This window comes from Hylobates moloch, unplaced genomic scaffold (genome assembly GCF_009828535.3).
Source record: "Hylobates moloch isolate HMO894 unplaced genomic scaffold, HMol_V3 SCAFFOLD_6, whole genome shotgun sequence".
NCBI classification, from domain to species: Eukaryota; Metazoa; Chordata; class Mammalia; order Primates; family Hylobatidae; genus Hylobates; species Hylobates moloch.
The window spans coordinates 23,932,372-23,956,992 of record NW_026652281.1 but is presented as its reverse complement, the minus strand read 5'-3'; the positions used below and the strand labels follow the sequence as shown (position 1 = coordinate 23,956,992).

The 24,621-nt window shown below is 40.7% G+C and overlaps 1 protein-coding gene across 10 annotated transcripts in view; it reads right to left on the bottom strand.

Annotated features, from left to right (window-relative positions):
* Positions 1-24,621, bottom strand: part of ZNF608 (zinc finger protein 608) — a 135,038-nt gene that overhangs the window by 81,018 nt on the left and 29,399 nt on the right. For 8 of the 10 annotated variants that reach the window (XR_009214046.1, XR_009214045.1, XR_009214050.1 and 5 more), the window contains one exon: positions 4,977-5,232. Coding sequence is in view for 4 of the 10 variants with exons in the window: in XM_058440557.1 (XP_058296540.1) it covers positions 4,977-5,232 (256 nt within the window). In the remaining 6 variants the exon portion in view is untranslated. Of the gene's footprint in view, positions 1-4,976; positions 5,233-15,932; positions 16,491-23,776; positions 23,874-24,621 lie in introns of those variants that run through there. The other 2 variants (XR_009214049.1, XR_009214051.1) reach the window with 2 other exon arrangements.

Here is a 24,621-nt window from a genome sequence, read left to right as displayed (position 1 = left end):
GCTGAGGCAGGAGAATTGCTTGAACCCAAGAGGTGGAGGTTGCAGTGGGCAAAGATCGTGCCACTGCACTCCAGCCTGGGCAACAAGAGCGAAACTCCGTCTAAAGAAAAAAAAGAAAAAAGAGAGAGCGAGAAAATCATTTCTTTCTCCAATTAACTACCCTGAAAACATTGATTCCCAAAATCAGTTTCCTTCCTTGAAAAACGCATCAGGTGAAGAAGGTCCTCATACAAACAAGCATTCATCCTCTCACACCAGGTGCTGAGTCTTCTCATTAAAATGATAGTCACTATCATAAGTTGCCCTTTGTATTTTCATTGCCCCCCAAACCCCCAAAAACTCTGATTCTCTGAGCACATTCTATATTTGCTACATTAACAACTTTCCTTAATACTATGGGGTTCTGTGTCATCTCAAAAATAATTCAGCAGAGGCCACACAGAAATAGAAGTATTGCATCTGACTCACTTGAGAAATCAACAGTAGGGTCCACTCTTCCCATATCAATAAATTACGAAGAGTGGTACTACCAGTTGTTTGTTAAGCCTCTTAAATCCTCTGTGGAGTTCATGTTGAGGAGCAAAGCCAGACCCTCTTCCTCATCAGCACAGTGATTAAACAACCCTGCTCACCTGCCATAGCATCTTGATAGACACTATCTGCTCTGTGAGGTAAGCAGGATGGGTGTCCCTATGTCCATTTTATACCTGGGAAAGTGAAGGAATAATACATGTGTCTTCCTTACAGGGAAAAGGCCAAGGAACTTGCAAAGGGCTAAGACATCAACTCTTTGCCATGAGACAGTGGTTCTCAACCTTGTTTGCACATTAGAATCACCTAGGGAGCTTTGACAAAACACCAATACCAAACCAGACCAAAATGCCAACCCAGACTAAACAAATGCCTGGGGTGGTGCCTGGGCATCAGTGGGTTTTAAAAGCTCCCAAGGTGATTCAAAGGCACAGCACTGAGAACCGTCTTTGGCAAGTACCAGTTTTCTTTCTCTCACTTTCTTTTCTTCATGGCTTTACTTAACCAGTAAGAAAGCGAAAGGGTCGTGAATGATAGAGTGGCACAGCAGTAGTAAATAACGGGCATGATAACGGCAACAGATGCAGCTAAACCAGGTATGATCTCAGGTAAGGCAAAAAAAAAAAAAAAAAAAATAAGAAAAAAAAAAAGAAAAAAAAAAAAAAAAAAAAAGAAAGCCAATAAGAAACATGATTCAATAAAAATCAAAAGGAAACACATTCATAAAGGCTAAAAAGCCAAGTTCAGCACTTATGTATTTACACATATTGCTATATACACCATGTTTTTTCGGTTTTGTTTTTTTTTTAAAGAGCAAATTTTCAAACAAATGACTATACAGAGGCATGTGTTTCCCAAATGGCAGGAATAAATGCTAAGGAAATTCTTTCCAACATCTGTGAGTAATTTTGTACCATACATCATTGGTCCTATGCATTCACCTTAAAGAAAAAAGATCAGAGTAGAATTACCAAACATCCAAATGCAGTAATAGCTTTTCTCTCCTATTAGGCATGATCGAAACCCATTAATTTTTTCCAGAGGGAAATTCACTAGTAACACTTTATTCCTGAGCACAACTTGGTTCCTAGACAACCAGTACTTCAGGTACTGGCAGTAACACTAGGGGAAAGACTGACTAAAAGAATCTTCCTCTAATGAGAAACTCCAAACACAAGAAACAATTAAGTATTGAATGGGGATCCTCCTAGTCCAGTCTTGCGATTCCCAACCATCCAAAGAAATCACAGTAATATTCAATATTCCCCCCCAAAGAGCGCAGACATGAACTCTTAAAATTCTAGGATCTTAAAACACATGCACGTATATGACCCTCACAGACATATGAATGCACGTAACAAATTAAGTTTGTGGAAAACACTACCAGTTACACAATACTCTCCAAGTGAAAATACCAGGGACGGGGTTTTATTCAACTCCATCTACAGGACATTAGTCAAAGGCACCTGACAGTTTTATAAATGCTCAACTTGAAGCTCTTTGTTAGTGAAACCTCATACTACAAAACGATTGTAGCTTACTCTCCCCTCCCCTTCTCCTGGAATCCCTCTCTTTCAGCTCTGCCAAATAACTGGCTCCCAATGTGTTTGTTCTGTGTCTCTCTTTGTTTTTCCCAAAAGGAAAAAATTAATGGTCAAGTGGGTTTAATTTTTAAATTGGTACAAGAGCTTTAAACACACTATAGTGAGAAAAATGCAAATGGAATGCTCTTGCAAATGGTTGCACATTAAACATACATCTTATGACCCAGGCCTTTACTAAGATGAGTTCTTAAATTCTTTGGAGGTCAGAAGTTTAGTTTATTCAGCAAGAATAACTCTATTAACAGCTCCAGCTCCTTCTTGTCACCACAGTAAACATCCACACATTCCAAATCCTGGAAAATGTGAGGCAGTAAAGAGAAGGCTGGAGCTGCCAACAGCCTGAAAACCTTCTAAAGCTATCAGTCCGTTGTATGAATATACAAAGATATCCACAGAAATGGATGGATCGGAGCACGTATAAAAGCAGCCACGTTGGACTCAGCAGACCAATTTTTCAGAGGACAGAGTGGAACTGGTGAGGCTTTATGTATATCACTATCAAATAATAATAATAGTAATAATATCTAATAGCTCTTTAAGCATATGCCCAGAATTCCACATCAACTTATGTACTGCTACAGTTTTTAAACCCAGATTTTTTTCATAAATAATCTTATCTTTGAGAAGAGGCTAAGGTTAAAAGTCAAAAACTAAGCAGACTTCTAAGCAAAGTGAAAAATAACCCAAGCTTTACAGCTGTTCCAGAAAGTTTGTGGCTAATTTTACAACATCTACCACCCAGTGAGGTCACACTGCAGGGACTTAGTCCTACTCCACACTTGAATAAATAAAATCATGACAAGCAATAAACTGATGGGAGCGCTAAGTCATAGCTAAGAAACGGGAAGACAGCATTTCACCCTAATGAGTAAATGATCCAAGTACAAAAAAATCTGATGTTCAAGTTTAGGGAAATTAACCCTTACACTTTCCGAATATTTTTCTGTTCCTGAAAATGTGCACCTAAACAAATTCACTGTGACCTTATTAAGGTCTTGAATACTTTTTTATACTTTTCACACTGAGTGTCAGTCTGAAAGCCTTATCCACCATTTCCCTTAGAGAAAAATCTAATGGAAGGCAAACTGCACAACCCAAGAGAATAACATGATAGAAGCTTGCTCCCCACATGGGACCCCTTGTACTGGAGGGTGACTGAACAGACAAGCAAGATGAGACAAATTGTGGCTCCTCCTACATCAGTTCCTCCCAATGTGGTTCCACAGTATTGTTTCAAATGGCTTCCTAGAATATCTGAAAAACCCAAATTAAAAGTACAAAATGAAAGAAGAGACCCAAAACTCAAAAATTTCTAAAGCCAAAAAAGTAAATTTTAATCACTTCCCTCTGAGCAAACAAGAGCTGACCATAGCTACTTTCAGTCCTTTTCTCTGATTCTTTCTTGTATATTGTCTTTATTTATACTTACCAGTGCTATCTACAAATATTTTTATTTAATTACAGAACATATCCTACAAGAGTATATTTAATGTAATATGTAGAATTCAGAGTTCTCTAAGAACCTTTGTTTTCCACCTTGAAACAGCTTGAGCTGTTTTCTACCTTTTAAGAATTATACTCAACACTTGTCATCTGATTTTCATTTATTTTTATCTTCTTCTTTCGTTTCCCAGTTTATCACTATCCTTAACTATTTTTTCTCAACTACTTCTTGCCCAGCAATTACTCTCAATATTCCCCATCCACTCAGCCACTTTTGAATACATTTCACCTTCTCCCTTTGGGTTTCGGCCCTCAATTTTTCCCCCTTGATTTAGAGGAATCTAATGAATAATTGTGAGTCTCAAACACTTCTTGTTACCCTCATCCTGCCCTTACTCCTCTGGCAAATGACCATGATATCAACAACTGCCATCTCCTTTATCTTTGACCAATCTAACTTACGGGGAAAAAAATGTTCCCCCACCCCTTCATTTTTCTTTGTTCCCTGGTCCACTCTGAAGCACCCTGGAGCATGCTTCTTGCTTATCTCTTCTACTCTACTCATTCCCCAATGGAGCACTGCAGCTCTTCTGGGTACTTAGTTTTCAATTATTGGTTGCCTTGTTAATGACACTGGCCATATGAAACACTTTGTACCTGGTGGTCATGTGCTATGAGACATGGCCAACCATGATTTGGATCCACTATCAGCATGGCATATGCTCTGATTTATATTCCAATAGCAATGAGAGATTAATCCTGATCCATTTCCTTTGAACCTTGTTTCTCTTGTGGCTAATGGACTGCATTTGCCAAACGGCTTGCCAAGTTAAGGAACAGGAAAGGTTTTACGTCTCTGGCCATAGAAGAGAAGTGACCCGCTTACTAGGGTTTACGTCTTTGGCCCTGGCCTCATTACTTCTGAGCACCAGCTGGCCACAACCACATCATGACAATGATCCTCACTATGTGCAAGAACCTTGGCTCAATTCAGAAAGTAAATATAAGCCTCTACAACACAAAAACAACCATGTCAAGATAGACACATTGGTTGGCACCCTAAGAATTAAATAAACTTGAGATCTATCTCCCTTCCTAATGTCCACAATACCTTTTAGGGGAAGAGTAAACCCTGACCCGCTTCTCACAGTCCTTCCATGTTAGCACTTAAAGAGGAGAATCACTTTTAGAAACACCCGACTCATCCGCAATGTAAAAGCAGCCATGCACAAGAAGACAAACACAGTTCTTACTTCCAACACAAATCCAGAGAGCAGAAATAAAAAACACTTTCCATTCCTCTCCGAATACCGCAAAAAAAATTCCCCTCACAGGTGGACATAAATACATCATGGGGAAGAGGGCATGGGGAAATATATAAAAATAAATTGTATTTACCTTCTTCTGTTTCATGCCACACGATCCCTTCCAAATTCACACTGGTCCCAGGTTCACAGGGCCCAAGACACTCTGGCTCTGTCACTACTCCAACTTCACACGTATTGACACCCACAGAACGAGTCCGAACCAAAAGCTGTTCAACCGGTGCTGCGATATTGGATGAAGATGGGGAAAAGTAGGAGGGTAGAATCTGAGGCGTGAGACTGCTGGAAATCGGCGGTGGTGGCGCTGGCACTGTAAACAGGGGGTCAACCTGAAAGACAGACAGGCTTACTGCAGTAGTGCTGCATTCTGTGAATTCCTTTTAATGCAATTTGCTTATATCACTTCTAGAATATATCACCGTTCCAAATTCCATTTGCAATTATAATATGCTTTGAGTGTTTTAATGGTGCCAAAATATAAAGTAGAATAGAAATGAGCATTTTGCTTTTTCATGCCAAATAAGCTAAACATGCGAGCGCTAGCTCCCTGAATCATAAGCAGGCCTTCAGTGTCCTTCTCTTTCTAAATTCATCATTGGACAACCGTTAGCCTCAGCAGATGTGAATGAAACATGTTTTGCAAAATTAAGGCTACTTCTCACATGTAATGAAATCTCACTTTAAAAATTCTAACATTTTCCAAAGGAGAAACTCTAATAAACCCTAAAAATTTAAGTATAAGAGATGAAATTGTTTTCAAAGAACTTTATAAACCATAATGAATTAAATCACTACTAAAATATATTAGCTTTGCTGAATATATAAAATATATAAACTTTACAATCTATACCGAAACCCAAAAACTGGATATTGTTAGCATGTATTATAAGCATCAACTCCTAATTAAGCATTCTATTGCAAAGTTCAGCAGAATTCATATAAGGGGGGAGATAAATGCGTGTGCCCAACATCAACATAACTTGAGTTTTTCCAATACGCAAATTCTTCCGTGGCTAAACTGGTAAAGATCCCTAATGAGTTTGATTAAGGCTAAGCCACCGCCTCTCTAAATACAGGAAATGTAAATCGCAGCCAAATACAAGATCTTGTGGTGCAATGGCATCCCCTTTGCACCGCTATCCCCAGGAGAGCAGCAAAGGAGTTCTTCATCGAAAAAAGTTTAAAAGTCTGGCCATAATGAAACCAAACGCTCTACATGTACTAAACAGTGCATTCATTTGGCCCATTGTAACAACTGCTAGGACTGCTACGGATAGCTTTGACCCTGATTATTGGTTGTGAAAATGCCACACACAAAGCCCATTTATACCAAGACTCCAGATTACCTATGTCTTCGTGTTGGACATAGAAATGGCCTACATTTAAGGGATGACACCCCGCATGTATTATCAGTTGGACTAACAAATCCTATATGTAAAAAGGGCACATCGAAGATCATTCCGGTAAAATGTTATCTTATTCTGCTGTTCATAGATTCCCAGTTATCCATTGTAAGTTATCTTTTGTAGCCACTTGGCTACAGGCATAATAGTATATAGTCTTTGTTGGGTTTTGGTTTTTTTTTTTTTTGAAAAGAAACAAAACAAAAAGAGTGTATTTCAAGAGTCATATGAGGAAGTGTGCTCCTAGTTAAACAGCTGAAGCAGTCATCTGTGTGGGCGCCTTGTTCATATGACTGTAGGAACTATTTCTACAGTTTGCGTTTCACTAAAATGATAAACTGACGTTCACTTGCCTGAGTGATCCAAGATGCAACAGAACAGCCTTTCACCCATCTGCATGTTAAAAAAACTTAATTTCCTGCTCTCAAAGCTGCCATAAAACTTCTTTTGCTCCATGCTTTTTATTGTTCTGCATTCTTGATCACAGAGCCCAGGAAAGAAAAGCATTTAACAGCCCCAAACCCCAGATACTGTGATTTATGCTTTTGTGTAAATGTAGCTTAATGTGGATCAAAGTTCACACTGATAGTTCTTATTTTAAAACTGAGCTGACAAATGAACAAAGGGGTTCTCAGAGAGGAAATTTAAGGGGGGAAAAACAATGCTGCCTAGTAGTCTTTATTACAACTAAAAGACTGTCTGAGATTAGAATCACTTTCCAGAATTAAAAATAAAGAGCAAAGAAAATTATAAACCAGTGTTTTTTTTTTGCAAGCTTTCCAGCTTCTTAATTTGTATAGTTAGTTGTAAACTGACTGCAATTCGACGTCATATGTATAAATTGAAAAGAAAAAATGGAACATTCTTCCGAAAATATTCTTCACATCACCTGATCAACAGCCTACATTAATACCAAGAGAACAAATGTAGCTTGAATAGGATGCATAGGAAAATGAAATAAAATTAGAGATGAGTCTTACAGCATATCAATTCTCTGATTTGGAGGTGAGAACACAATGGGGCAATGAGAGTTATGGTGGCAAGACATACTAACACTAGGATTGGCGCCAACTCTGATATTAACTGGCTTATGACCCTGGAGAGTCATTCAGCCTCTCTGAGGCCCATTTTCCTCAACTAGAAAACACATTCCTGGCCAGGTGCAGTGGCTCACACCTGTAATCCCAACATTGTGGGAGCTCCAAGAAGGAGTATCACTTGAGGCTGGGAGTTGGAGACCAGCCTGGGCAACACAGCAAGACCCCCATCCCTATAAAAAAGAATTTAAAAATTAGCCAGGCACGGTGGCATGCGAGTAGACCCAGATACTCAAGAGGCTGAGGTGGGAGGATCAACTGAGCCCAAGAATTCAAGGCAGCAGTGAGCTATGATCATGCCATGGCACTACAGCCTGGACAACAAAGCAAGCCCCTGTTTCTCAAAAACAACAACAAATGCATTCTTCAGCCGCCTAATACTGATGACAAATCCTATCACAACAGAGCTTCTAGACTAAATCCTTATTTCTACATAACTCCACCTATAGATATATTTGCATGCAGAAACACACACACACACCCCTCTCTCTCTCTCTCTCATATTTATGTAATTTCTAAGTTCAAATTTCTATGGAATCTGGATGCCTTGAGGGGAGAAGCCAGAGTACTCTGGGCCTACTTGTAAGTTAATTGTGTTTGTTTCCATTAACACAATTCAAATGTAACATGAAAGTTCCATTGATATTTATAGCAAGAACTTTTGAGCCCACTTCAACATGTTTTAAAATGAGAAAGCTAAGGTTCAGAGAGTTTGACTATAAATATATACTTAATCATAAATAGTACCCTGATGTGATAATAGTCTTTAGACAATTTAAGGCTTTTAAGGCTTAAACCCGATAGTTATATTGGTTTGAGGTTCACATCTTTGACTTGCACAAGTGAATTTCTTCGTTTTTCCACTGTAGTATCGGCTTCTCATGGTGGCTCAGAACTGCCACTCCCATAGGTACCAGACCAGCACTACCAGTGAGAGGAGAACCAAATGAGAAGAGAATCGCACTTTCTCCCCATTCACTGTGAGATGTCGGGATTGGGGAGGAGGTGGAGCGCAAAGTCTCCCCATGTGGTCTACCACAGGCCCCTCTTCCTTAGAGGTCGCCAACAAGAACAGGATTTGCAGGTGGGGATTACAGCAACTCCCAGAGGTGTTTTTATTTGGCAGGTATGTTACTTTCTAAAACATTCCAGTTTTTTTTTTTTTTTAGCAGCGCTTTAATAAATTAGGAAAGAATTTAAATTTCTCCTATCTCGTAAAATAATAATTGGATAATGTGCTCTCCTGGACCCACATTCCTCATGGCATCAACTGACAGGACTGAGCTTCACTGCGGCCTTGCCACGTGACTTGCCCGACCAGAGAATGCTGGAGTTTGTGCTTCCACCCTCTCCCTGAAACAATCACAGAATGTCGCCTAGCCCAACCTACACAGTCGAGAGAAAACTGTGGCCTATATTTGTACAAGTGTAATAAGCTATCTCTAGTGGCAGCCCAGGTACATATAAAACGATGGCATCCTACAAGCAGAAAATTGACAGAGTTCAACATACACTGGGAAACAGAAGAAGGGTGGAAGGGAAGTAATTCAAAGAGTGTGGCCAATTCTTTCTGCTAGGTAATGCACCCAGCGGGAGCTGTTCCCCCCAAAAGGTTTCGGTTCTCTTGTGTATCTCAGTGTCAAACATGAAGTCACATGTATCATATGTAAAGCAGGATTTTAAAGCATTTTCAGTAGTTATTTTTGCCTTATACAAAAGATCAACTCCACTGCACCCTGGTTTCTCAGGTCGCTGATCCATACACTGAACCATAATTTCTTCAGCCAATGAAGGTCGTTAAGGCAGAGGGTGGCAACGGTTTCTACAAGGACTCCCTCCAGTGAAGAGGCAGCATACCAGGCCTTGAACCTCTGGTTCCGTTAGCAGACCCTGTCAGTACTTGCTGTGTGGAACCCTAAGCAAGTTACCGGGCTTCTCTTCTCTAAGACTCAGTGTCTAGTTCTAAGAAATGGGAGTAATAATAAAAATTACCCCCACAAGCGTTGCAGTGAAGACTCAGTGAGATAATCCATGCAAAGTGAATGCTCAGCATAGTGCTTAGCTCAGTAAACACTGGCTTAAAAGTCCCTGGTCTGATATTACAGTTCCCTAACCCTGCACCCAACCTTCCAAAGCTCCTTTTTATATCCTACTGTATTTAACATAAATCTATAATCCCCTCCAAATGCATGGTTAAGTGCGGTTAAAGTATGTTAAAAATATAAGAAAGGGGGCTTAACCTTGAGAAGCTCAGCCTGGGGAAATACTGCTTCTTTCATACACTGACATCTGGCAGCAGTCAACTGGCTTAACTCACCCCCATTTTACAATTTTATGGCAATGATGGGATCACCATGAAGGCCCTGATGAGTCCCGTACTACTACAGAATCTCCTCCTCCTAATCTCTAGTTGCAGCTTTTTTTCATGCACTGCTGCCCTAACAGTCAGCTCACCTCAACTCTTATCACATATCCACCCAATAATTACTACACACCTGCCATGTGCCAAGCACTGTGCAACCTGCTAGAACAAGAGTGGCCCAAACAGACCAGGTCCCTGCCCTTGTGGACTGACTGTGTAGTGGGCAAGACTGTGACACTAGTCAGATAATCATACAAATATAGCAAAATTACAAGGATAATTGTAGAACTACAACCAAAGGACCTTTCATGCCGGCCTGAGAGCAAAAAGTAGGGTGTTAATGGAAGACAGTGTGGGGCAGGGATCTGTCTTCATTGGGAGTTGGAATCCAGCTCTACTGTTAGCTTCAAAACCTTAAGCAAGTAGTTTGATCACTCTGGGGAATCAGTGCCTTCATCTGTAAAACGGAAATAACATCTGGCTCATGTGACTACTACAGAAGATCATACAAATAACTTTAGCTCAGGGCCTGGTAGAAGGTAGCACTCAATAAACAGGGGCTATTGCTATTGTCAATATTAGTATCATTATTACAAATATATCTGAGACCTGAAATCGATAGGTGGTTTGGCCCTATGGGACCAAATGCTAGTATTTGCTACATTCAAAGGCAATTCACAAGAGGCAACTATGAATCGCTTTGTGAGGGGAGAAACACTAATATAGCTCTAATCAGATGCTCCTCATTTAAAAATCAGTGGGGGATTATTAGTCTAATAATACTAATAACTGGAATAAAATATCAGAATAGAGAACTGGCCTGTTTTAGCAATGGTTTCTTTGTCAAAGCTCTTTTCTGTCATCTTGATAGGATACTGATGTAACCTATTAGAGCCCAGAAAAAGAGGAAAGCAGGAAAGCAGCTATCTCCACTGGAAAAAAAAAAGACCCATAAGTCTAACAGCTGGTGGTGGCAGCCTGTCAAACTGAGGAAAGTTAATGTCAAGAACAGACGCGCGGCAGTCTCTCACTGTTATTTTTGCATGATTATTCCCAGGTGTTGGTGCATGCTGAGCAGTAGCCTGGCCATTTATCACGCGAGAGAGCCTAAGAGCATGGGAGGGGGGAGCGGGGAGGCTGAAGGGAGGCAGGGAAGAAAAGGTTATTTACACAGATAGCGGCATTTAGTGTGTGTAATCAGAGGGCTGGGTTGGGGGCGGGCAATCTGCAGGGAAACCCTGGCAATATTTTCTCTGTTCACCTTCTTTCAAGGGCTTCCTAAGTGCTGATGGGCAAGGAAGGATCCAAAGCTGGAGTGTTGGTGGGGACAGCTTTTCATCACTGGGGCATTTCACTGTGTTGGTCAGTGATGCTTTCAGGACCAGGAAACCGACAGCCAGGGAGGATAGGTGGCCAGGGTAGGGCTGGAGGTGCTCCCTCGAGCACTCCTGCTCCACCCAGACCCAACAAAGAGACATTCAGGTGGCTCTGCTGCCAGGTAGAAGGAGAAGGCAAAACCCAGGACTGCCAAGAAGCAAGCCTCCAGAAGGCAGAGAGATTCCCTCCTTTACCTGGGATCAGGTCTAAACCCTGACAGGGAAGCTTGCCACAGCTTTCTCACATCTGTTGCCAAAAATATCCACACCGATCCTGCAGTTAACCCCTCAATCCCGGGATCACCAACAACCAGAGGGGGAATGGTGTTTTACTTTGCTCGGAGCCAATATTTTTATAGTCTATGAGGATGCTGGGGCACAATTACTTAATGCTCACCTTTTCTCCATATCCTGGTATTGGGCTGTTTTATGAGATTGCCCATAGTCACCTCTTCATTTAAAAAGCATTAGAAAGAGACTCCACTACTATGGAGGGGAAATCACAGCTCTTTAGAGGTGACCACTGCAGCAGTCTCTTACTTTGCATTTTAACCACCCTTTTTCTGCCTGACGTCACTGCTTCATTAGCAAAGCAGGGGAAGCTTAAAAAACCATTTCCTTAAATTAGGCACTGATCTTTTCTCCAAAACTAATCATCAAGGCTGAATTTCCATCCCTAAAGGGCAAACCTGTAACAACTGAATTTTGGTCATTTCTAATTCCACCTTTCGTAAATGCGATGGAGACAACTCTTCCTTTCAGAACCATGATCAAAGCAATTTACGCTTTGCAGCTTGCTGAGAAAACAACATGGGCAAATTCTCACAAAGGGTCTAAGGTACCAGACTTTTTCTATCTCCTTTAATTCTCACAACATCCTGTTTTATAGAAGCAGAAACTGAAGATCTCAGAGGATGGGCAACTTTATCCAAGGAGATGAAATTCAAGACCAAAGCTCTCTGATCTTAAAGTCCATGGGCTTTCTCACAAAAATAGTAACATCAGCAGCTACTTTTTAACACAGACAACATAGAGGGATTATAACTGTCTTACCACATATAGTGTAGGAGGGATTATACTGTGCATTCTCTCTTTTGATCTTTACAAAATTGTTAAGGGAAGTATTTTACAGATGAGGAAAAGGAAACGTGGGAAAAGTTAAGTAACTTAAAAGGTCACTCAGGGTCGGTGGCTGAGCCAGAATTTGACCCCACATTGGTCTAACATCAAACGCAAACCCTTCTAAATGTAAAATAGAAGATGAGATGGAAAGAAACCTTTCTCCATGGGTAATTTCTGACCCTTTTCTGTATGTTGGAAGCAATATACCTGAATCACCCTTTATTACCCATAGTTCAGAATAGTGAATCTCAGGCTTGCAAGCAAATACTACAATCCCTTCAGAAACCTCACTTTAAAACCTTACTGAAACCAAAGCTCAGCTTTTGTTTTATTGTTGTTGCTGTTTTAAATCATCTAATTCTAAAACTACCACTATGCCACTATGCACAGACTGGGAATTATATTGCCATTTCCACTTTCTCATTATCAGGTATGAAGACCAACCCTGCCCTCAAGTGCTGTTCAGGCTTAGCAGCTGATCTGGTAGGACTTGGCCTGGGGATGGACCAGGGCTCTGGCCCCAAGGCCAGTGGGGCCAAGACGGATGCTTCCACCTCCAGCCAGAACCCCAACCATGCCAAAATTCCAGAATGCCAAATATCCGAGGCCCGGTGCAGTGGCTCACACCTGTAATCCCAGCACTTTGGGAGGCCGAGGCGGGTAGCCTGGGCAACAGAGAGAGACTCTGTCTCAAAAAAAAAAAAAAAAAAAAATCTGGGGTCTGCATGGCACTGCTTTGGCATGGAGAGGAAAGGGGGTCACTGATTGTTCATGTCTGACTGCCAGAAGGATCCCTATATGCAGGTCACAAAGCAAGAGAATGTACACAGCTACATGTGTAAAATATGCTTTAAACAGCAGTGACTATTTTTAACTTCATTCTCTAGCCATGACAGTTTTCAAAGCAAAACAGAAGGTACTCAGTATGTAAAGATGGAATATAATTAAACTACTCTACTCAATGTCTTAAATTTCTTTTGTTACGAAGCCAAATTAAATTCCTCCCTCAAAGGCCTTGAACTGTGTAGAGTTCCATAGCTAAGCGATATTGGTGGAGGCGGAGCAGACACAGGGACTCTTTTCTACCACACCACATCAGTTGTCACATACTTAGCCTCAGTTGTGTTCTTTGAAAACCTGTCCTACTGCTGAGCCACAGATACTTAATCTGTTTCAAAAGTGCCGCTGACATCTTTCACTGCTCAGAGAGCTGTGTGTGCTTTAAATAGTAGCAGTAAATGATCAGTGTTTTCATATCTTGTTCATAAGAGTTCTCTGATTTCCTCTCATCCTATTTCCAAAGACACTTAAAGCACAAAAATAAGCCACAAAGAAAGGAGACCATCGTAAAGGTACTAAAAAAGCCTGTGTTCTTGGATTAATCCTTTGCACAAGGCCCTTTGTACAAAGCTGAATTCCTGAAATTCCCAATCCCTTAAGAGTGAAAGTTTTTTTTTTTTTTTTTTTGGAGTGCTTTACTTCCAACTATGTGGTCAATTTTGGAATAGGTGTGGTGTGGTGCTGAAAAGAATGTATATTCTGTTGATTTGGGGTGGAGAGTTCTGTAGATGTCTATGAGGTCCGCTTGGTGCATAGCTGAGTTCAATTCCTGGATATCCTTGTTAACTTTCTGTCTCATTGATCTGTCTAATGTTGACAGTGGGGTGTTAAAGTCTCCCATTATTACTGTGTGGGAGTCTAAGTCTCTTTGTAGGTCTCTAAGGACTTGCTTTATGAATCTGGGTGCTTCTGTAATGGATGCATATATATTTAGAATAGTTAGCTCTTCTTGTTGAATTGATCCCTTTACCATTATATAATGGCCTTCTTTGTCTCTTTTGATCTTGGTTGGTTTAAAGTCTGTTTTATCAGAGACTGGGATTGGAACCCCTGCTTTTTCTGTTTTCCATTTGCTTGGTAGATCTTCCTTCATCCCTTTATTTTGAGCCTATGTATGTCTCTGCACGTGAGATGACTTTCCCGAATACAGCACACTGATGGGTCTTGACTCTTTTTTTAAGTGTGAAAGTTTTTAAAAAGAAAGTTCAATGGTAAATTCTGGATGTTGCTACACATGGTTGGGCCTACATTAGCCAATAAATCAATTTCAAAACACATGAATAATGCACGTTATCTTAGTTGATATTGGTCATTGATAAATACACTGTCCTTGTGTGACCCTCATTTCTCCTTGAAATTAGGATGAAATCAGGGAAAGGTTAGAAGTCTCTCATCCTTACGCTTCTGGACACAGACATGATTTTAAGAAGAAAGAAAGGCAGGGAGAAAGGAAAGAACAGCCCATTTTGGACACCACCGCATTCCGATTTCTCTCAGCTTAACATCAGTCATTTTTCTTACCTTCTTTTAGGGAATCTCACTTGCAACCACCTAAAAGGAGTATTTTTAACTAAAATTTTACACATTTGAATTACAAACTCAAAACATGCTGGTCATAACAAATTAAATGACAAGGAAGCACCTGAGTCACACTATATGGGAGCTATGTGGTGTGTAAAGGTTGCGGTGAGCTGAGATCCATGTAAAGGGAAGGCCACAGAAGCACCCAAAGCATCGTGGGTCGGCCACAGAAGAAGACAATTTTGACTCCCTACATAGGACACTATCTTGGTACCAATCACTTTCCTCCCTGCAAAATCTGAATATTGCTCACATATATTCAACATACGTCCAAGAAGCTTCTTATGCATGTCTCCTGCCTCTTCTTTTCATACCTCCCAAATGTTGATCCAAAACACTGATCAATTTTAATAAATTAAAGTTTTGAAAATGTAATTTCATTCTGAATCGCAGTTAAGCAACTGGGTAAAGCTCTCCATAGTTTATCACAGAGATGGAATGGTTAGAGAGAACATGACAAAGCTTCCCCATATACCATCTCTATACATGCATGTATATGATATTTCCATCCATATGTAATACTTAGCTACATATCTATCGTCAAGCACTCTTTAAAGAAACATTCATTTTTATACAGCTCTAGAGAAAGGCAAGGTGGGTTTTCTCATCTGATTGTGTAAACTGAAGAAACTTAGTCTTAAGAGATAAGTTACTTCTCAGGGTCAGGAGCAAAAACAAGAGGCCACAACCTGTCCCAATGAGGTCTATCCTGCCCCCTACCAAGTTCTAAACCATAAACCACTTTTAAAAGTTTCTTCTCACAGAGGCCTACACACAAAAAAGCTGCTTGCTCACAGGTCCAGAATTCGGCTTCCCCACCTTGAGAACACAGCAGATTTTATTAATAAAAGCCAACAGATGACTCTCCAGAGAGAACCTCTCATCTAACAGTTTCTTGTGTGTTCTTTCAGAAATTTTATCCATATAGAACCATACAGAGGAAGAAGGAATCACTTTTCGTTTTATAGCCTTCTATGCTGCTTAAATTTTAACATGACCATATACTATTTTATCATTTTTTAAACTAACTTCTTAATGAAAAGATGCTAAGGCATTCCACTTTAGAGTAAAAGTAAAGCAGAGAGGAGAGGGTAGATGCTTGAAGACTATTATTTCAACTCCTCATGCAGAGGTCCTGAAATCCACAAGTGAGTCCAAGGTGGCATAAGGACCTAGTTTGTGTGACAGGAATCATGTATTAACCCCAGGCCCTCCCCTTTAGATGGGATGCCGTTTAAGCCGCCTCACTGTTGGGGAAGTCATTCCTTCATTCAACGAATTTTTGCCAGGTGCCACAACGTGCCAAAGGTGGGGAGATGAGCAGTGGCCGCAGAGCCAAGTGTGGTCAGAGCTGAAGATGGTCAGTTAAGCCCAAGGCATTGTGGGAGCAACAAGGGGGTAGGGCAGGGAGTGTGCTGAGCTGGGTGTTAAGGAAGTGAAGAACTCAGCCTGAAGGGATAGGGATGGGAGGTGGAGTGGAGCTGGGCAGCCCTGGATGGTACACTCTGTGAAGGGGCTGGCAGCTTCGGGGGTGGGGGAGCAGAGAGAGCTGAGGCTGGAATATCAGAGAATTCACAAAAGCCCAGGCCAGGCTAAGAATCTGGGGGGTTATTATGAAGTTGGAAGTGGGCACTGAGGATTTTAAAGTAGGGGCACGGAAGGATTCGATTGTTAATGTGGTAAAAAGCACACTGGAAGCCACGGGAAAACAGATGAGACAGGGCAAGACTGGAGGAAGGAAGACAACAAACCATTACAAATTAGCCGAGTGTAGGTGTGTGCCTATAATCCCAGCTACTCAGGAGGTTGAGGCAGGAGAATCACTTGAACCCGGGAGGCAGAGGCTGCAGTGAGCTGAGATCACACCATTGCACTCCAGCCCGGGCAACAGAGCCGGACTCCATCACAAAACATAAAAAAAGAAGCCATTGCAGTACTCCAAGAAGACCTGGCACCCGTGGTGGGGTGGGGCGATAGGGAGGAGACGTCAGACTCAGGAAGGTGGCAGAGGAGGACAAACTCAAGATGTGCCCCAGGGGTCTGTTTCAGTTGGTGACAGTGTCATGGCCTGGGATGGGGAGGATGGGCAGAGGATCGCCTGTTGGGCAATGTCTATCAGGCAGATGGACAGAATTAGATCATTCTAGATCATCTCTGTGACCCCTGGTAGAAAGAAAGTCATGAAGCCAGTGGAGTGGCTGAGATGGCCCAGGGAAAATGCAAAGAATGTAAAGAGAAGGGCCGAAACCCTGTAGACCCCAATAGTGATGGGGCACAAAGAGTGAGAAGGAGCAGAGTGGCTGGAGAGGGACTGGCAAACCTGGAAAGTGGGGTGACTAATCTAAGGAGTGGAGCTCTAAGAGTAGGGAGGTCTGGGCAGTCTGGTGTCCAATGACACCAATGGAGAAGCCACGAGGAGACAGTGCCCGCCCACCCTGTGGAGTTGGCCCAGGGTCCCCGCTTTCCCTCCAGCCACCAGAAGAACAAAGCAGATGGCTTTTTAAAACCTGTAGATTCCTAATAATTCCCTTAATTTTACCCTAACAGCCACCGGCAGCCTCACAGTGTTGCCCCTACACCAACCTGGAACCTTTTGTTTCAGTTTAGGTGAAGAAATGACTCCACACTATGCTGCAAGTCACCTATTTTTCCATTAGATGACTCATGATCTTTGAGAAACCAGATCCCATCCCCAAATGCCATGTCCTTTCATCTTTGTGTGTCACTGACAAAATGAGCCCTTCGTTTCAGGAAGCTAAATCACAAAAGTAATGGGTATCCTAAATAAGCTTTTTCAAACCTCTATCCCCACCTACCACCTGATTCCGGCCTTCCCAGCATGACGTCCAAGGCACATGGCCCCTTAATCACCATTAGTCCCTGAACAGAGATAACCTCTCTCTCCTTCCCTTCCCTCTTACTACTCTTGTATCTTTATATTCACTAGTTCCCTAAGGTGGTTCCACCCTACAAATTCCATTTGAACATCTTCCCTTTCCAGTCTTAGAGCAATGAGCCTTTATGAGAAGGAATATCCAGGGCAAGTGACCCTGCTTACGGATTTCTCTGTCCACAGTCTAGTTAAAAGGTCACCAAATGATGGCCCACGGTCCAAATCTGGCCCACTGTCTGTTTTCGTAAGGCCTGAAAGCTAAGAATGTTTTCTACAGATGAACTTTTGCAATCAATGTAATGACAGCAAACATTAACTTTGAACACTTATTAAGTGGAATGTTATTCTCTCCCACAAAAAGAATTTCATTCTTCTCATCAGTAGATCTGTATTACCAAAAACTGTGCTCAATAATTGTCATTGGATTTCAAATTTTGTCAGTTAAAAAATTCTGTGGAAATTTGTTTTCTCTCTTGTTATCCAAGTGCCTACATAATATCTGTGATGTTGCCTCTTGGCCTGCAAAACGTAAAGTATTTACTATCAGCCATTTACAGAAAAAAATTGCCAATCCTTGCTCTACTGAATTCAAGAGCTCATTTAAGGTTCACTCTTGGACGTTAATATCTGTTGGTGGAGAGGGGGAGGGGGAGTTACCAGTATGTTGGAAAAGGGCAGGAAGGAAGTGAAAAAGGAAGTAGGGAGTGGAGAGAAGTGTAGGAGATTTTAAAAGTAAACATCTAGATCCATCTCTGAATGAAAAATAATAACAAATGTACCTACTACTACCTAACTCTTAAAAAAACCTAGGAGTCATAAACCAAAAGAGATATGAGGAGCCACATTCCAGTTCTAACTTAAGCAGTCATAACATAGAACATTAAATATTTATTGAACATCTTTTTATTATACCAGCCATTGTGCTGGGTGCTAATGACAACCAAGACAGACAAGATCCCTCCCTTCACAGAGCTTACAAAGAAGTAAACTTTAAAAAAAAAAAAAACATTGTCAATCTATGATACCTCTCTATTCCTAAAAGAAGAAACAACCATCCTATGTAATTGCAATGTGTTTTTGGTAACATTTTCAGCTTGAAAACCAGGATATTTTATCTTAATTCCCCCATAAGTGAATGAATTACATGAAAAAATCAAGTTCTCAAACACATTCTGTTGAGGACTAGAAATGAAACAAGCCCTCCTAGAAACTTGGGGTTCTTTCATCCAGAAGTCTAGTCATGGATGAACAACTAAGACCATCAGTCCCAGAAGCTACTTCTCACACAGGATGACAGGTCAATGTCACACATCACATGTCTCACTAATGCTTTTGAACTGGGTAATATAGTGTAATAAATAGGAGTGTGGTCTCTGTGCTTCAATCTCAGATCATTTACTTACTAGTATAATCTTGAAAATTTACTTAACCTTTCTAAGCCTCAATTTCCTCACCTATAAAGTGGAGATTATAGTATTACTTAATTGTATTTAAAGCAATAGACACATCAAACGAGAGATCCTACATAAAGGCCTTAGTATCTCTATCATATAAGTGCTCAACAAATGTTAGTTATTACTGTCCTTGCCAATACCAGTCTCAATAACACATGTTCATAGGGCTTGCTTAATTTGTCACATGGCTAAACCAACACATTAAAAACATACTGCTGTAGTCTCTGAAAACCAGATGACAATTTTCAAATTAAACGAAACACTTCAAAATACCTGGGGATGAATTTATAATTGAATAAGGTTCTTTAGAACCAACTATATAGTAAGATTTTATCTGGAGGGAACAGTGATTTTTCCTCTCCTAAAAGCTGACGTCCTAGGAGAAATCCCAGCCTAGGAATCAGATCAGAATATTCTACTTCTAGTGTTAACATCCATAAGAATTAAGAATGCTTGCCTCAGCTATTTTATAGGGGTACTTCAAGAATCAAATGAAATGGACTCTATGAAAATGCTTCCTCAGCTATTTTATAGGGGTGCTTCAAGAATTAAATGAAACAAACTCTATGAAAGTGGTCTCAAAAGAATGCACAAATGTAAATAAAAATAAATGTTATTAACCATTTATTCTTGCACAGTTACCAAGTCACCTCATTTACTCTTTAACACAAAAAAAAATGATGCCACAAAGAAATGAAGGATAGCAGGGGTGGTAAACAGGATCACACTCTCTTGGCATCACGTTTTCAGAATATTTATTATTTATTTTTACAAATGTGTCTAATATCCAAGTACAAGCATCCCATGGGTGACAGAGCTTGCCGTATCTGCAGCAAAATAAATATTTCTACTATGCACTCCCTTAACCATTAAAATAATTTCTAGCTAGTTGACAAACACCTGCAATATAGTTTTAGCATTATCTAGACTACATTTAAATCAAGTTGATTTGAATCATGATTTAAATCATCAGTCAAGAAAAACTATTACCTTCTAAAATTAAAAAATGCATGCTTATTTTTTGCCATAATGGTAATACACACACTTCATAAAGCTCATAGATATATGTATGTATACTGATTTTAAACAGAAAATATTATTTTTAAGTGGTGTAAAAAATCTTTTTAAATGTTATCATTATTTTTATTTTTAATATTACCAACCAGCCCTTATTTATGCATATATATCTTACATAATGAAAACCATACTCCATAACTTTTAATGCATTTTTCTCATATTTTATAGTTGCATTAGAAACTCTAATATAGGCTGGGTGCAGTGGCTCATGCCTGTAATCCCAGCACTTTGGGAGGCCGAGGCAGGCGGATCACGAGGTCAAGAGATCGAGACCATCCTGGCTAACACGGTGAAACCACGTCTCTACTAAAAATACAAAAAATTAGCCGGGCGTGGTGGTGGGCGCCTGTAGTCCCAGCTACTGGGGAGGCTGAGGCAGGAGGATGGCGTGAACCTGGGAGGCGGAGCTGGCAGTGAGCCAAGACCGCACGACTGCACTCCAGCCTGGGTGACAGAGCGTGAATCTGTCTCAAAAAAAAAAGAAAGAAACTCTAATATAGTTGCCTTACGTATCAAAACTAAATGAAGCATCTATTTAAATCACTGAATGGCTAGCTTCTCTAAGTTAATCGTGGGTATTTTTCCATAGTGCATTAAAATCTAATAACCATAACCAAAACAACTTAAATTTAAATTGTTTCATTTAATAAAAAAAAAAAAGAGGGGATTTCCTTCAACCACAAGTCATTTAAATGAGCAGCTTAGTTAAGCACCTTTGTTCATCAATGTTAATACTTATCAATAAACATTTATTCCCTGACTATAGTGCTTATTTTAATTACAGCCCTAAAATATACTAGGAAAAAGTAGTGCTCATGTCAAAGCCACTCTTAGGAAGTTGGGAAATAAACTTGCCACCTAGACTTAAGGTCTAAAAGTACCGAATATAAAAGGAAGTACTCAGTTAAATCTTACATGACTTTTGTTTTGGTGGAGTGGGGTAGGGTAGGATAGGTGAAATTTTTTCACATAGCTTTAGTGTTAAGTGCATTCTCCTGCATTCTTGCATTCTAGAGCTCTAATAACTCTTTAAACTTTAATAAGTTATTAACAAAAGCCCCACTCCCAATCTTTGTCACAGAACATAATTTTATTCTGAATAAACGTTGTAAATTTTGGCCGAGCATGGTGGCTCACGCCTGTAATTCCAGCACTTTGGGAGGCCAAGGCAGGCGGATCACCTGAGGTCGGGAGTTGGAGACCACCCTGACTAACCTGGAGAAACCCTGTCTCTACAAAAATACAAAATTAGCCGGGCCGTGGTGGTTCATACCTATAATCCCAGCTACTCAGGAGGCTGAGGCAGGAGAATCACTTGAAACTGGGAGGCGGAGGTTGCAGTGAGCCAAGATGGTGCCATTGCACTCCAGCCTGGGCGACAACAGCAAAACTCCATCTCAAAAAAAAGTAAATTTTGATTAAATATTTACCCTCTGACACATTTTAAAATTATATAAACTTCTCTTAAAAGAAATGTGATTTTTGCCGGGCGCGGTGGCTCACGCTTGTAATCCCAGCACTTTGGGAGGCCGAGGCGGGCGGATCACGAGGTCAGGACATCGAGACCACGGTGAAACCTCGTCTCTACTAAAAATACAAAAAATTAGCCGGGCGTGGTGGCGGGCGCCTGTAGTCCCAGCTACTCGGAGAGGCTGAGGCAGGAGAATGGCGTGAACCCGGGAGGCGGAGCTTGCAGTGAGCCGAGATTGCGCCACTGCACTCCAGCCTGGGTGACACAGCGAGACTCCATCTCCAAAAAAAAAAAAGAAATGTGATTTTTAAAATTAATTTTTGCTGGCCAGGAGCAATGGCTCATGCCTGTAACCCCAGCATTTCGGGAGGCCTAGGTGGGCGAATCACCTGAGATCAGGAGTTCGAGACCCACCTGGCCAACATAGCGAAACCCTGTGTCTACTAAAAATTAAAAAAAAAAAATTAGCCAGGCATGGTGGCGAGCACCCGTAATCCCAGCTACTGGGGAGGCTGAGGCAGGAGAATTGCTTGAACCCAAGAGGCGGAAGTTGCAGTGAGCCAAGATTGCGCCACTGCACTCCAGCCTGGGCGACAGAGTGAGACTCCACCTTAAATAAATAAATAAATAAATAAATAAATAAATTCATTTTTTAAAAATCACAAACCATTCTGATTTAACCATTTCTTTGCAATCTAATATTTGATCTCAAAAATTAAGCAAAGATTAACTAATACTAGCAAAAAGGCTTTTTTTGAGGCTCTGGAACAATACATTCCAAGGACATGCAAAATTAAGAGCAATAAAATGACCTTAGGTATTAATTAGTCTTTTTTTGTTGTTGTTTTAGTTTTATAAATGAGGAAAGTTAACTCAAGACCACAGGAGTTTGTAGCCAATAAACACCCAAAACTTAGCAGAAGTTCTCAAAGCCCACCATGTACATGTGACATGCAACCTGGTTTCACCTCTGCAGTACACAAAGTTCTGGACAGATGGGGGACTCTGGGTGTGTCTGTGGCCAGCCAAGTGTCCCCATAGGGGCAGCGAAGGAGGAAAATGAATCCTATGGCTGGCACCTTTTCCTCTTATAAATCCTTTTTTGCTTTCTCTTGCCTGTCTATAAAGCAGAATCACACCTTGACGCATGGGCTCAACACATAACATGACTGAACAATTAGTGCTCTCTCACTACTCCCCCCTGTCACAATCTGAGCACAGGCCCACATTCTGCAAAATTCCTTGCTGGTGGCCTCTTCTCTTCTTCTTTCAAAGTGGCATGGCACCAGATGCCATTGCCTATTCCATTCACCTTGGAGTAGGTAGCAAAAGCAAAACTAGGACCTGCCATCCCAACTTGTACATCTTCCCACTGAAAGCAGGTCATCTTTCTCTGCTTAGCACTCTTTAAATGCCTTGTTAGGGGAACAAAAAAATTCTCTTTCACATGCGTTAGAAAGTCTAACATTTTGTCAAACAGAAATGAAAAATAAACCTAATCTAAGCTGTCAAAGAATCATGAAATGCCTCTGGCACTTCCATCAAAGTATGCAGAATTGTAGGAACTCTTTGAAGAAATGAAACTGCAGTTTATCAAGTGTGATTTATAAGCAACACTGATTTAGCTGGTAGATAACACTGCTGTCTAATCATTAGTAGTCAGACAACAGCCATGTGAACACATCAATTATGGGCCACTGCCAAAAGCCCTTGAGATCTTGGAGATTAACAGCCAATCCTCTGTTTTACAAGCTCACATCAAAAAGAATATTAATAAGAGGAGGGGCGATGTGAAAGCTTGTCAGAGTAATTCAGCCACTAAAACAAGGCATTTTTTTTTTCTCTCTTCTCTGTTGAATTGGCCCAAGGAAGAAGCTGGCATCAGCTACAAAGTGCAATGCTGCCAATTTCTTGGAAAATGTTTTTCACTAGCATATGGGAACTTGTAAGGGTCTGCAAAACTGCTATTTGGTGAATAAAGACAGGCAAGCCTTCTCCATGTCCCTTTTTAATGCTGGAATGAAACAAATGGAGTCATCATTAAATTATTTTTAAATTAACATGCACAATAGGGAATCCACTGGCTTTTTCTCTACCCTCAAAATCAGAAATTTTGTAAAATCTCATTACATATATGCCATTTTTAATACTTCTGCCATCCACCAATATGTAACTAAGAGAAACTACTAGTACTGACCTGCACATTAATGAGTTTCTTGAAATTAACATGGTTCTTCCCCATGTAGAACAAAAGTCAAAATGTGTGCCAGGTGCTTACATTTCTTCTTTCCAACTATTTGAAGAAGACAGATGTAAATCCCACTGATATTTCTGCAATTAGAATTAAACTAGCTCTGACAACCCATACATAGAAAGCACTTGCAAAAATGTATGTCACAGGCACAGCATTCATTTCAGTGATGTCTGTATTTAACATACACACCAGTGAGGATTGCTATATTTTTGTAAATGATCAGATTAAACCAAACAGCTGGTAATTAACAGTTTAGTGGGGTTCCAGCAGGCTCCCTAATATATGAACATAAGCCACACCGCGAAATGTGTGGCCTGGGTTTCCCCGCCACTTACAGATTTGTATGCATTCATATCTGTAGAACACTATATTTACAAAGTGTTTTCCTGTTATTTAATTTGTTGTTGACCACTTCAAAATCAGCATGGGGTGGCGGGAAAAACATTAGGGGAGGAAAAAGAGGCATGGGGTTCCTATTGCTTCTCAGTAGTTAAGCTATTTGCCCCCTAAGTCAGTTACTTAATTCAGGGGCTTGTTGACAAGCAATGGTTAAATCAAAGATTTTTTATGTGGGGATCAAAGATTCTTAATCTGGGGTTCAAAGATTTCTGGGGCCTCAGAAACCTTGTAATTACAGAAGCAAAGGTTTATGTGTTTGTGTACTTTCTCTCTTCCTTTTCCTGGAGAGAGAGTCCATAGATGGCCAGTAAAATCCTAACCTACCTAGGAGATGAGAACTGACCCAGTGGTAAATTCAAGGGCAAGAGTTGTGCTTCTTCTTCATTACA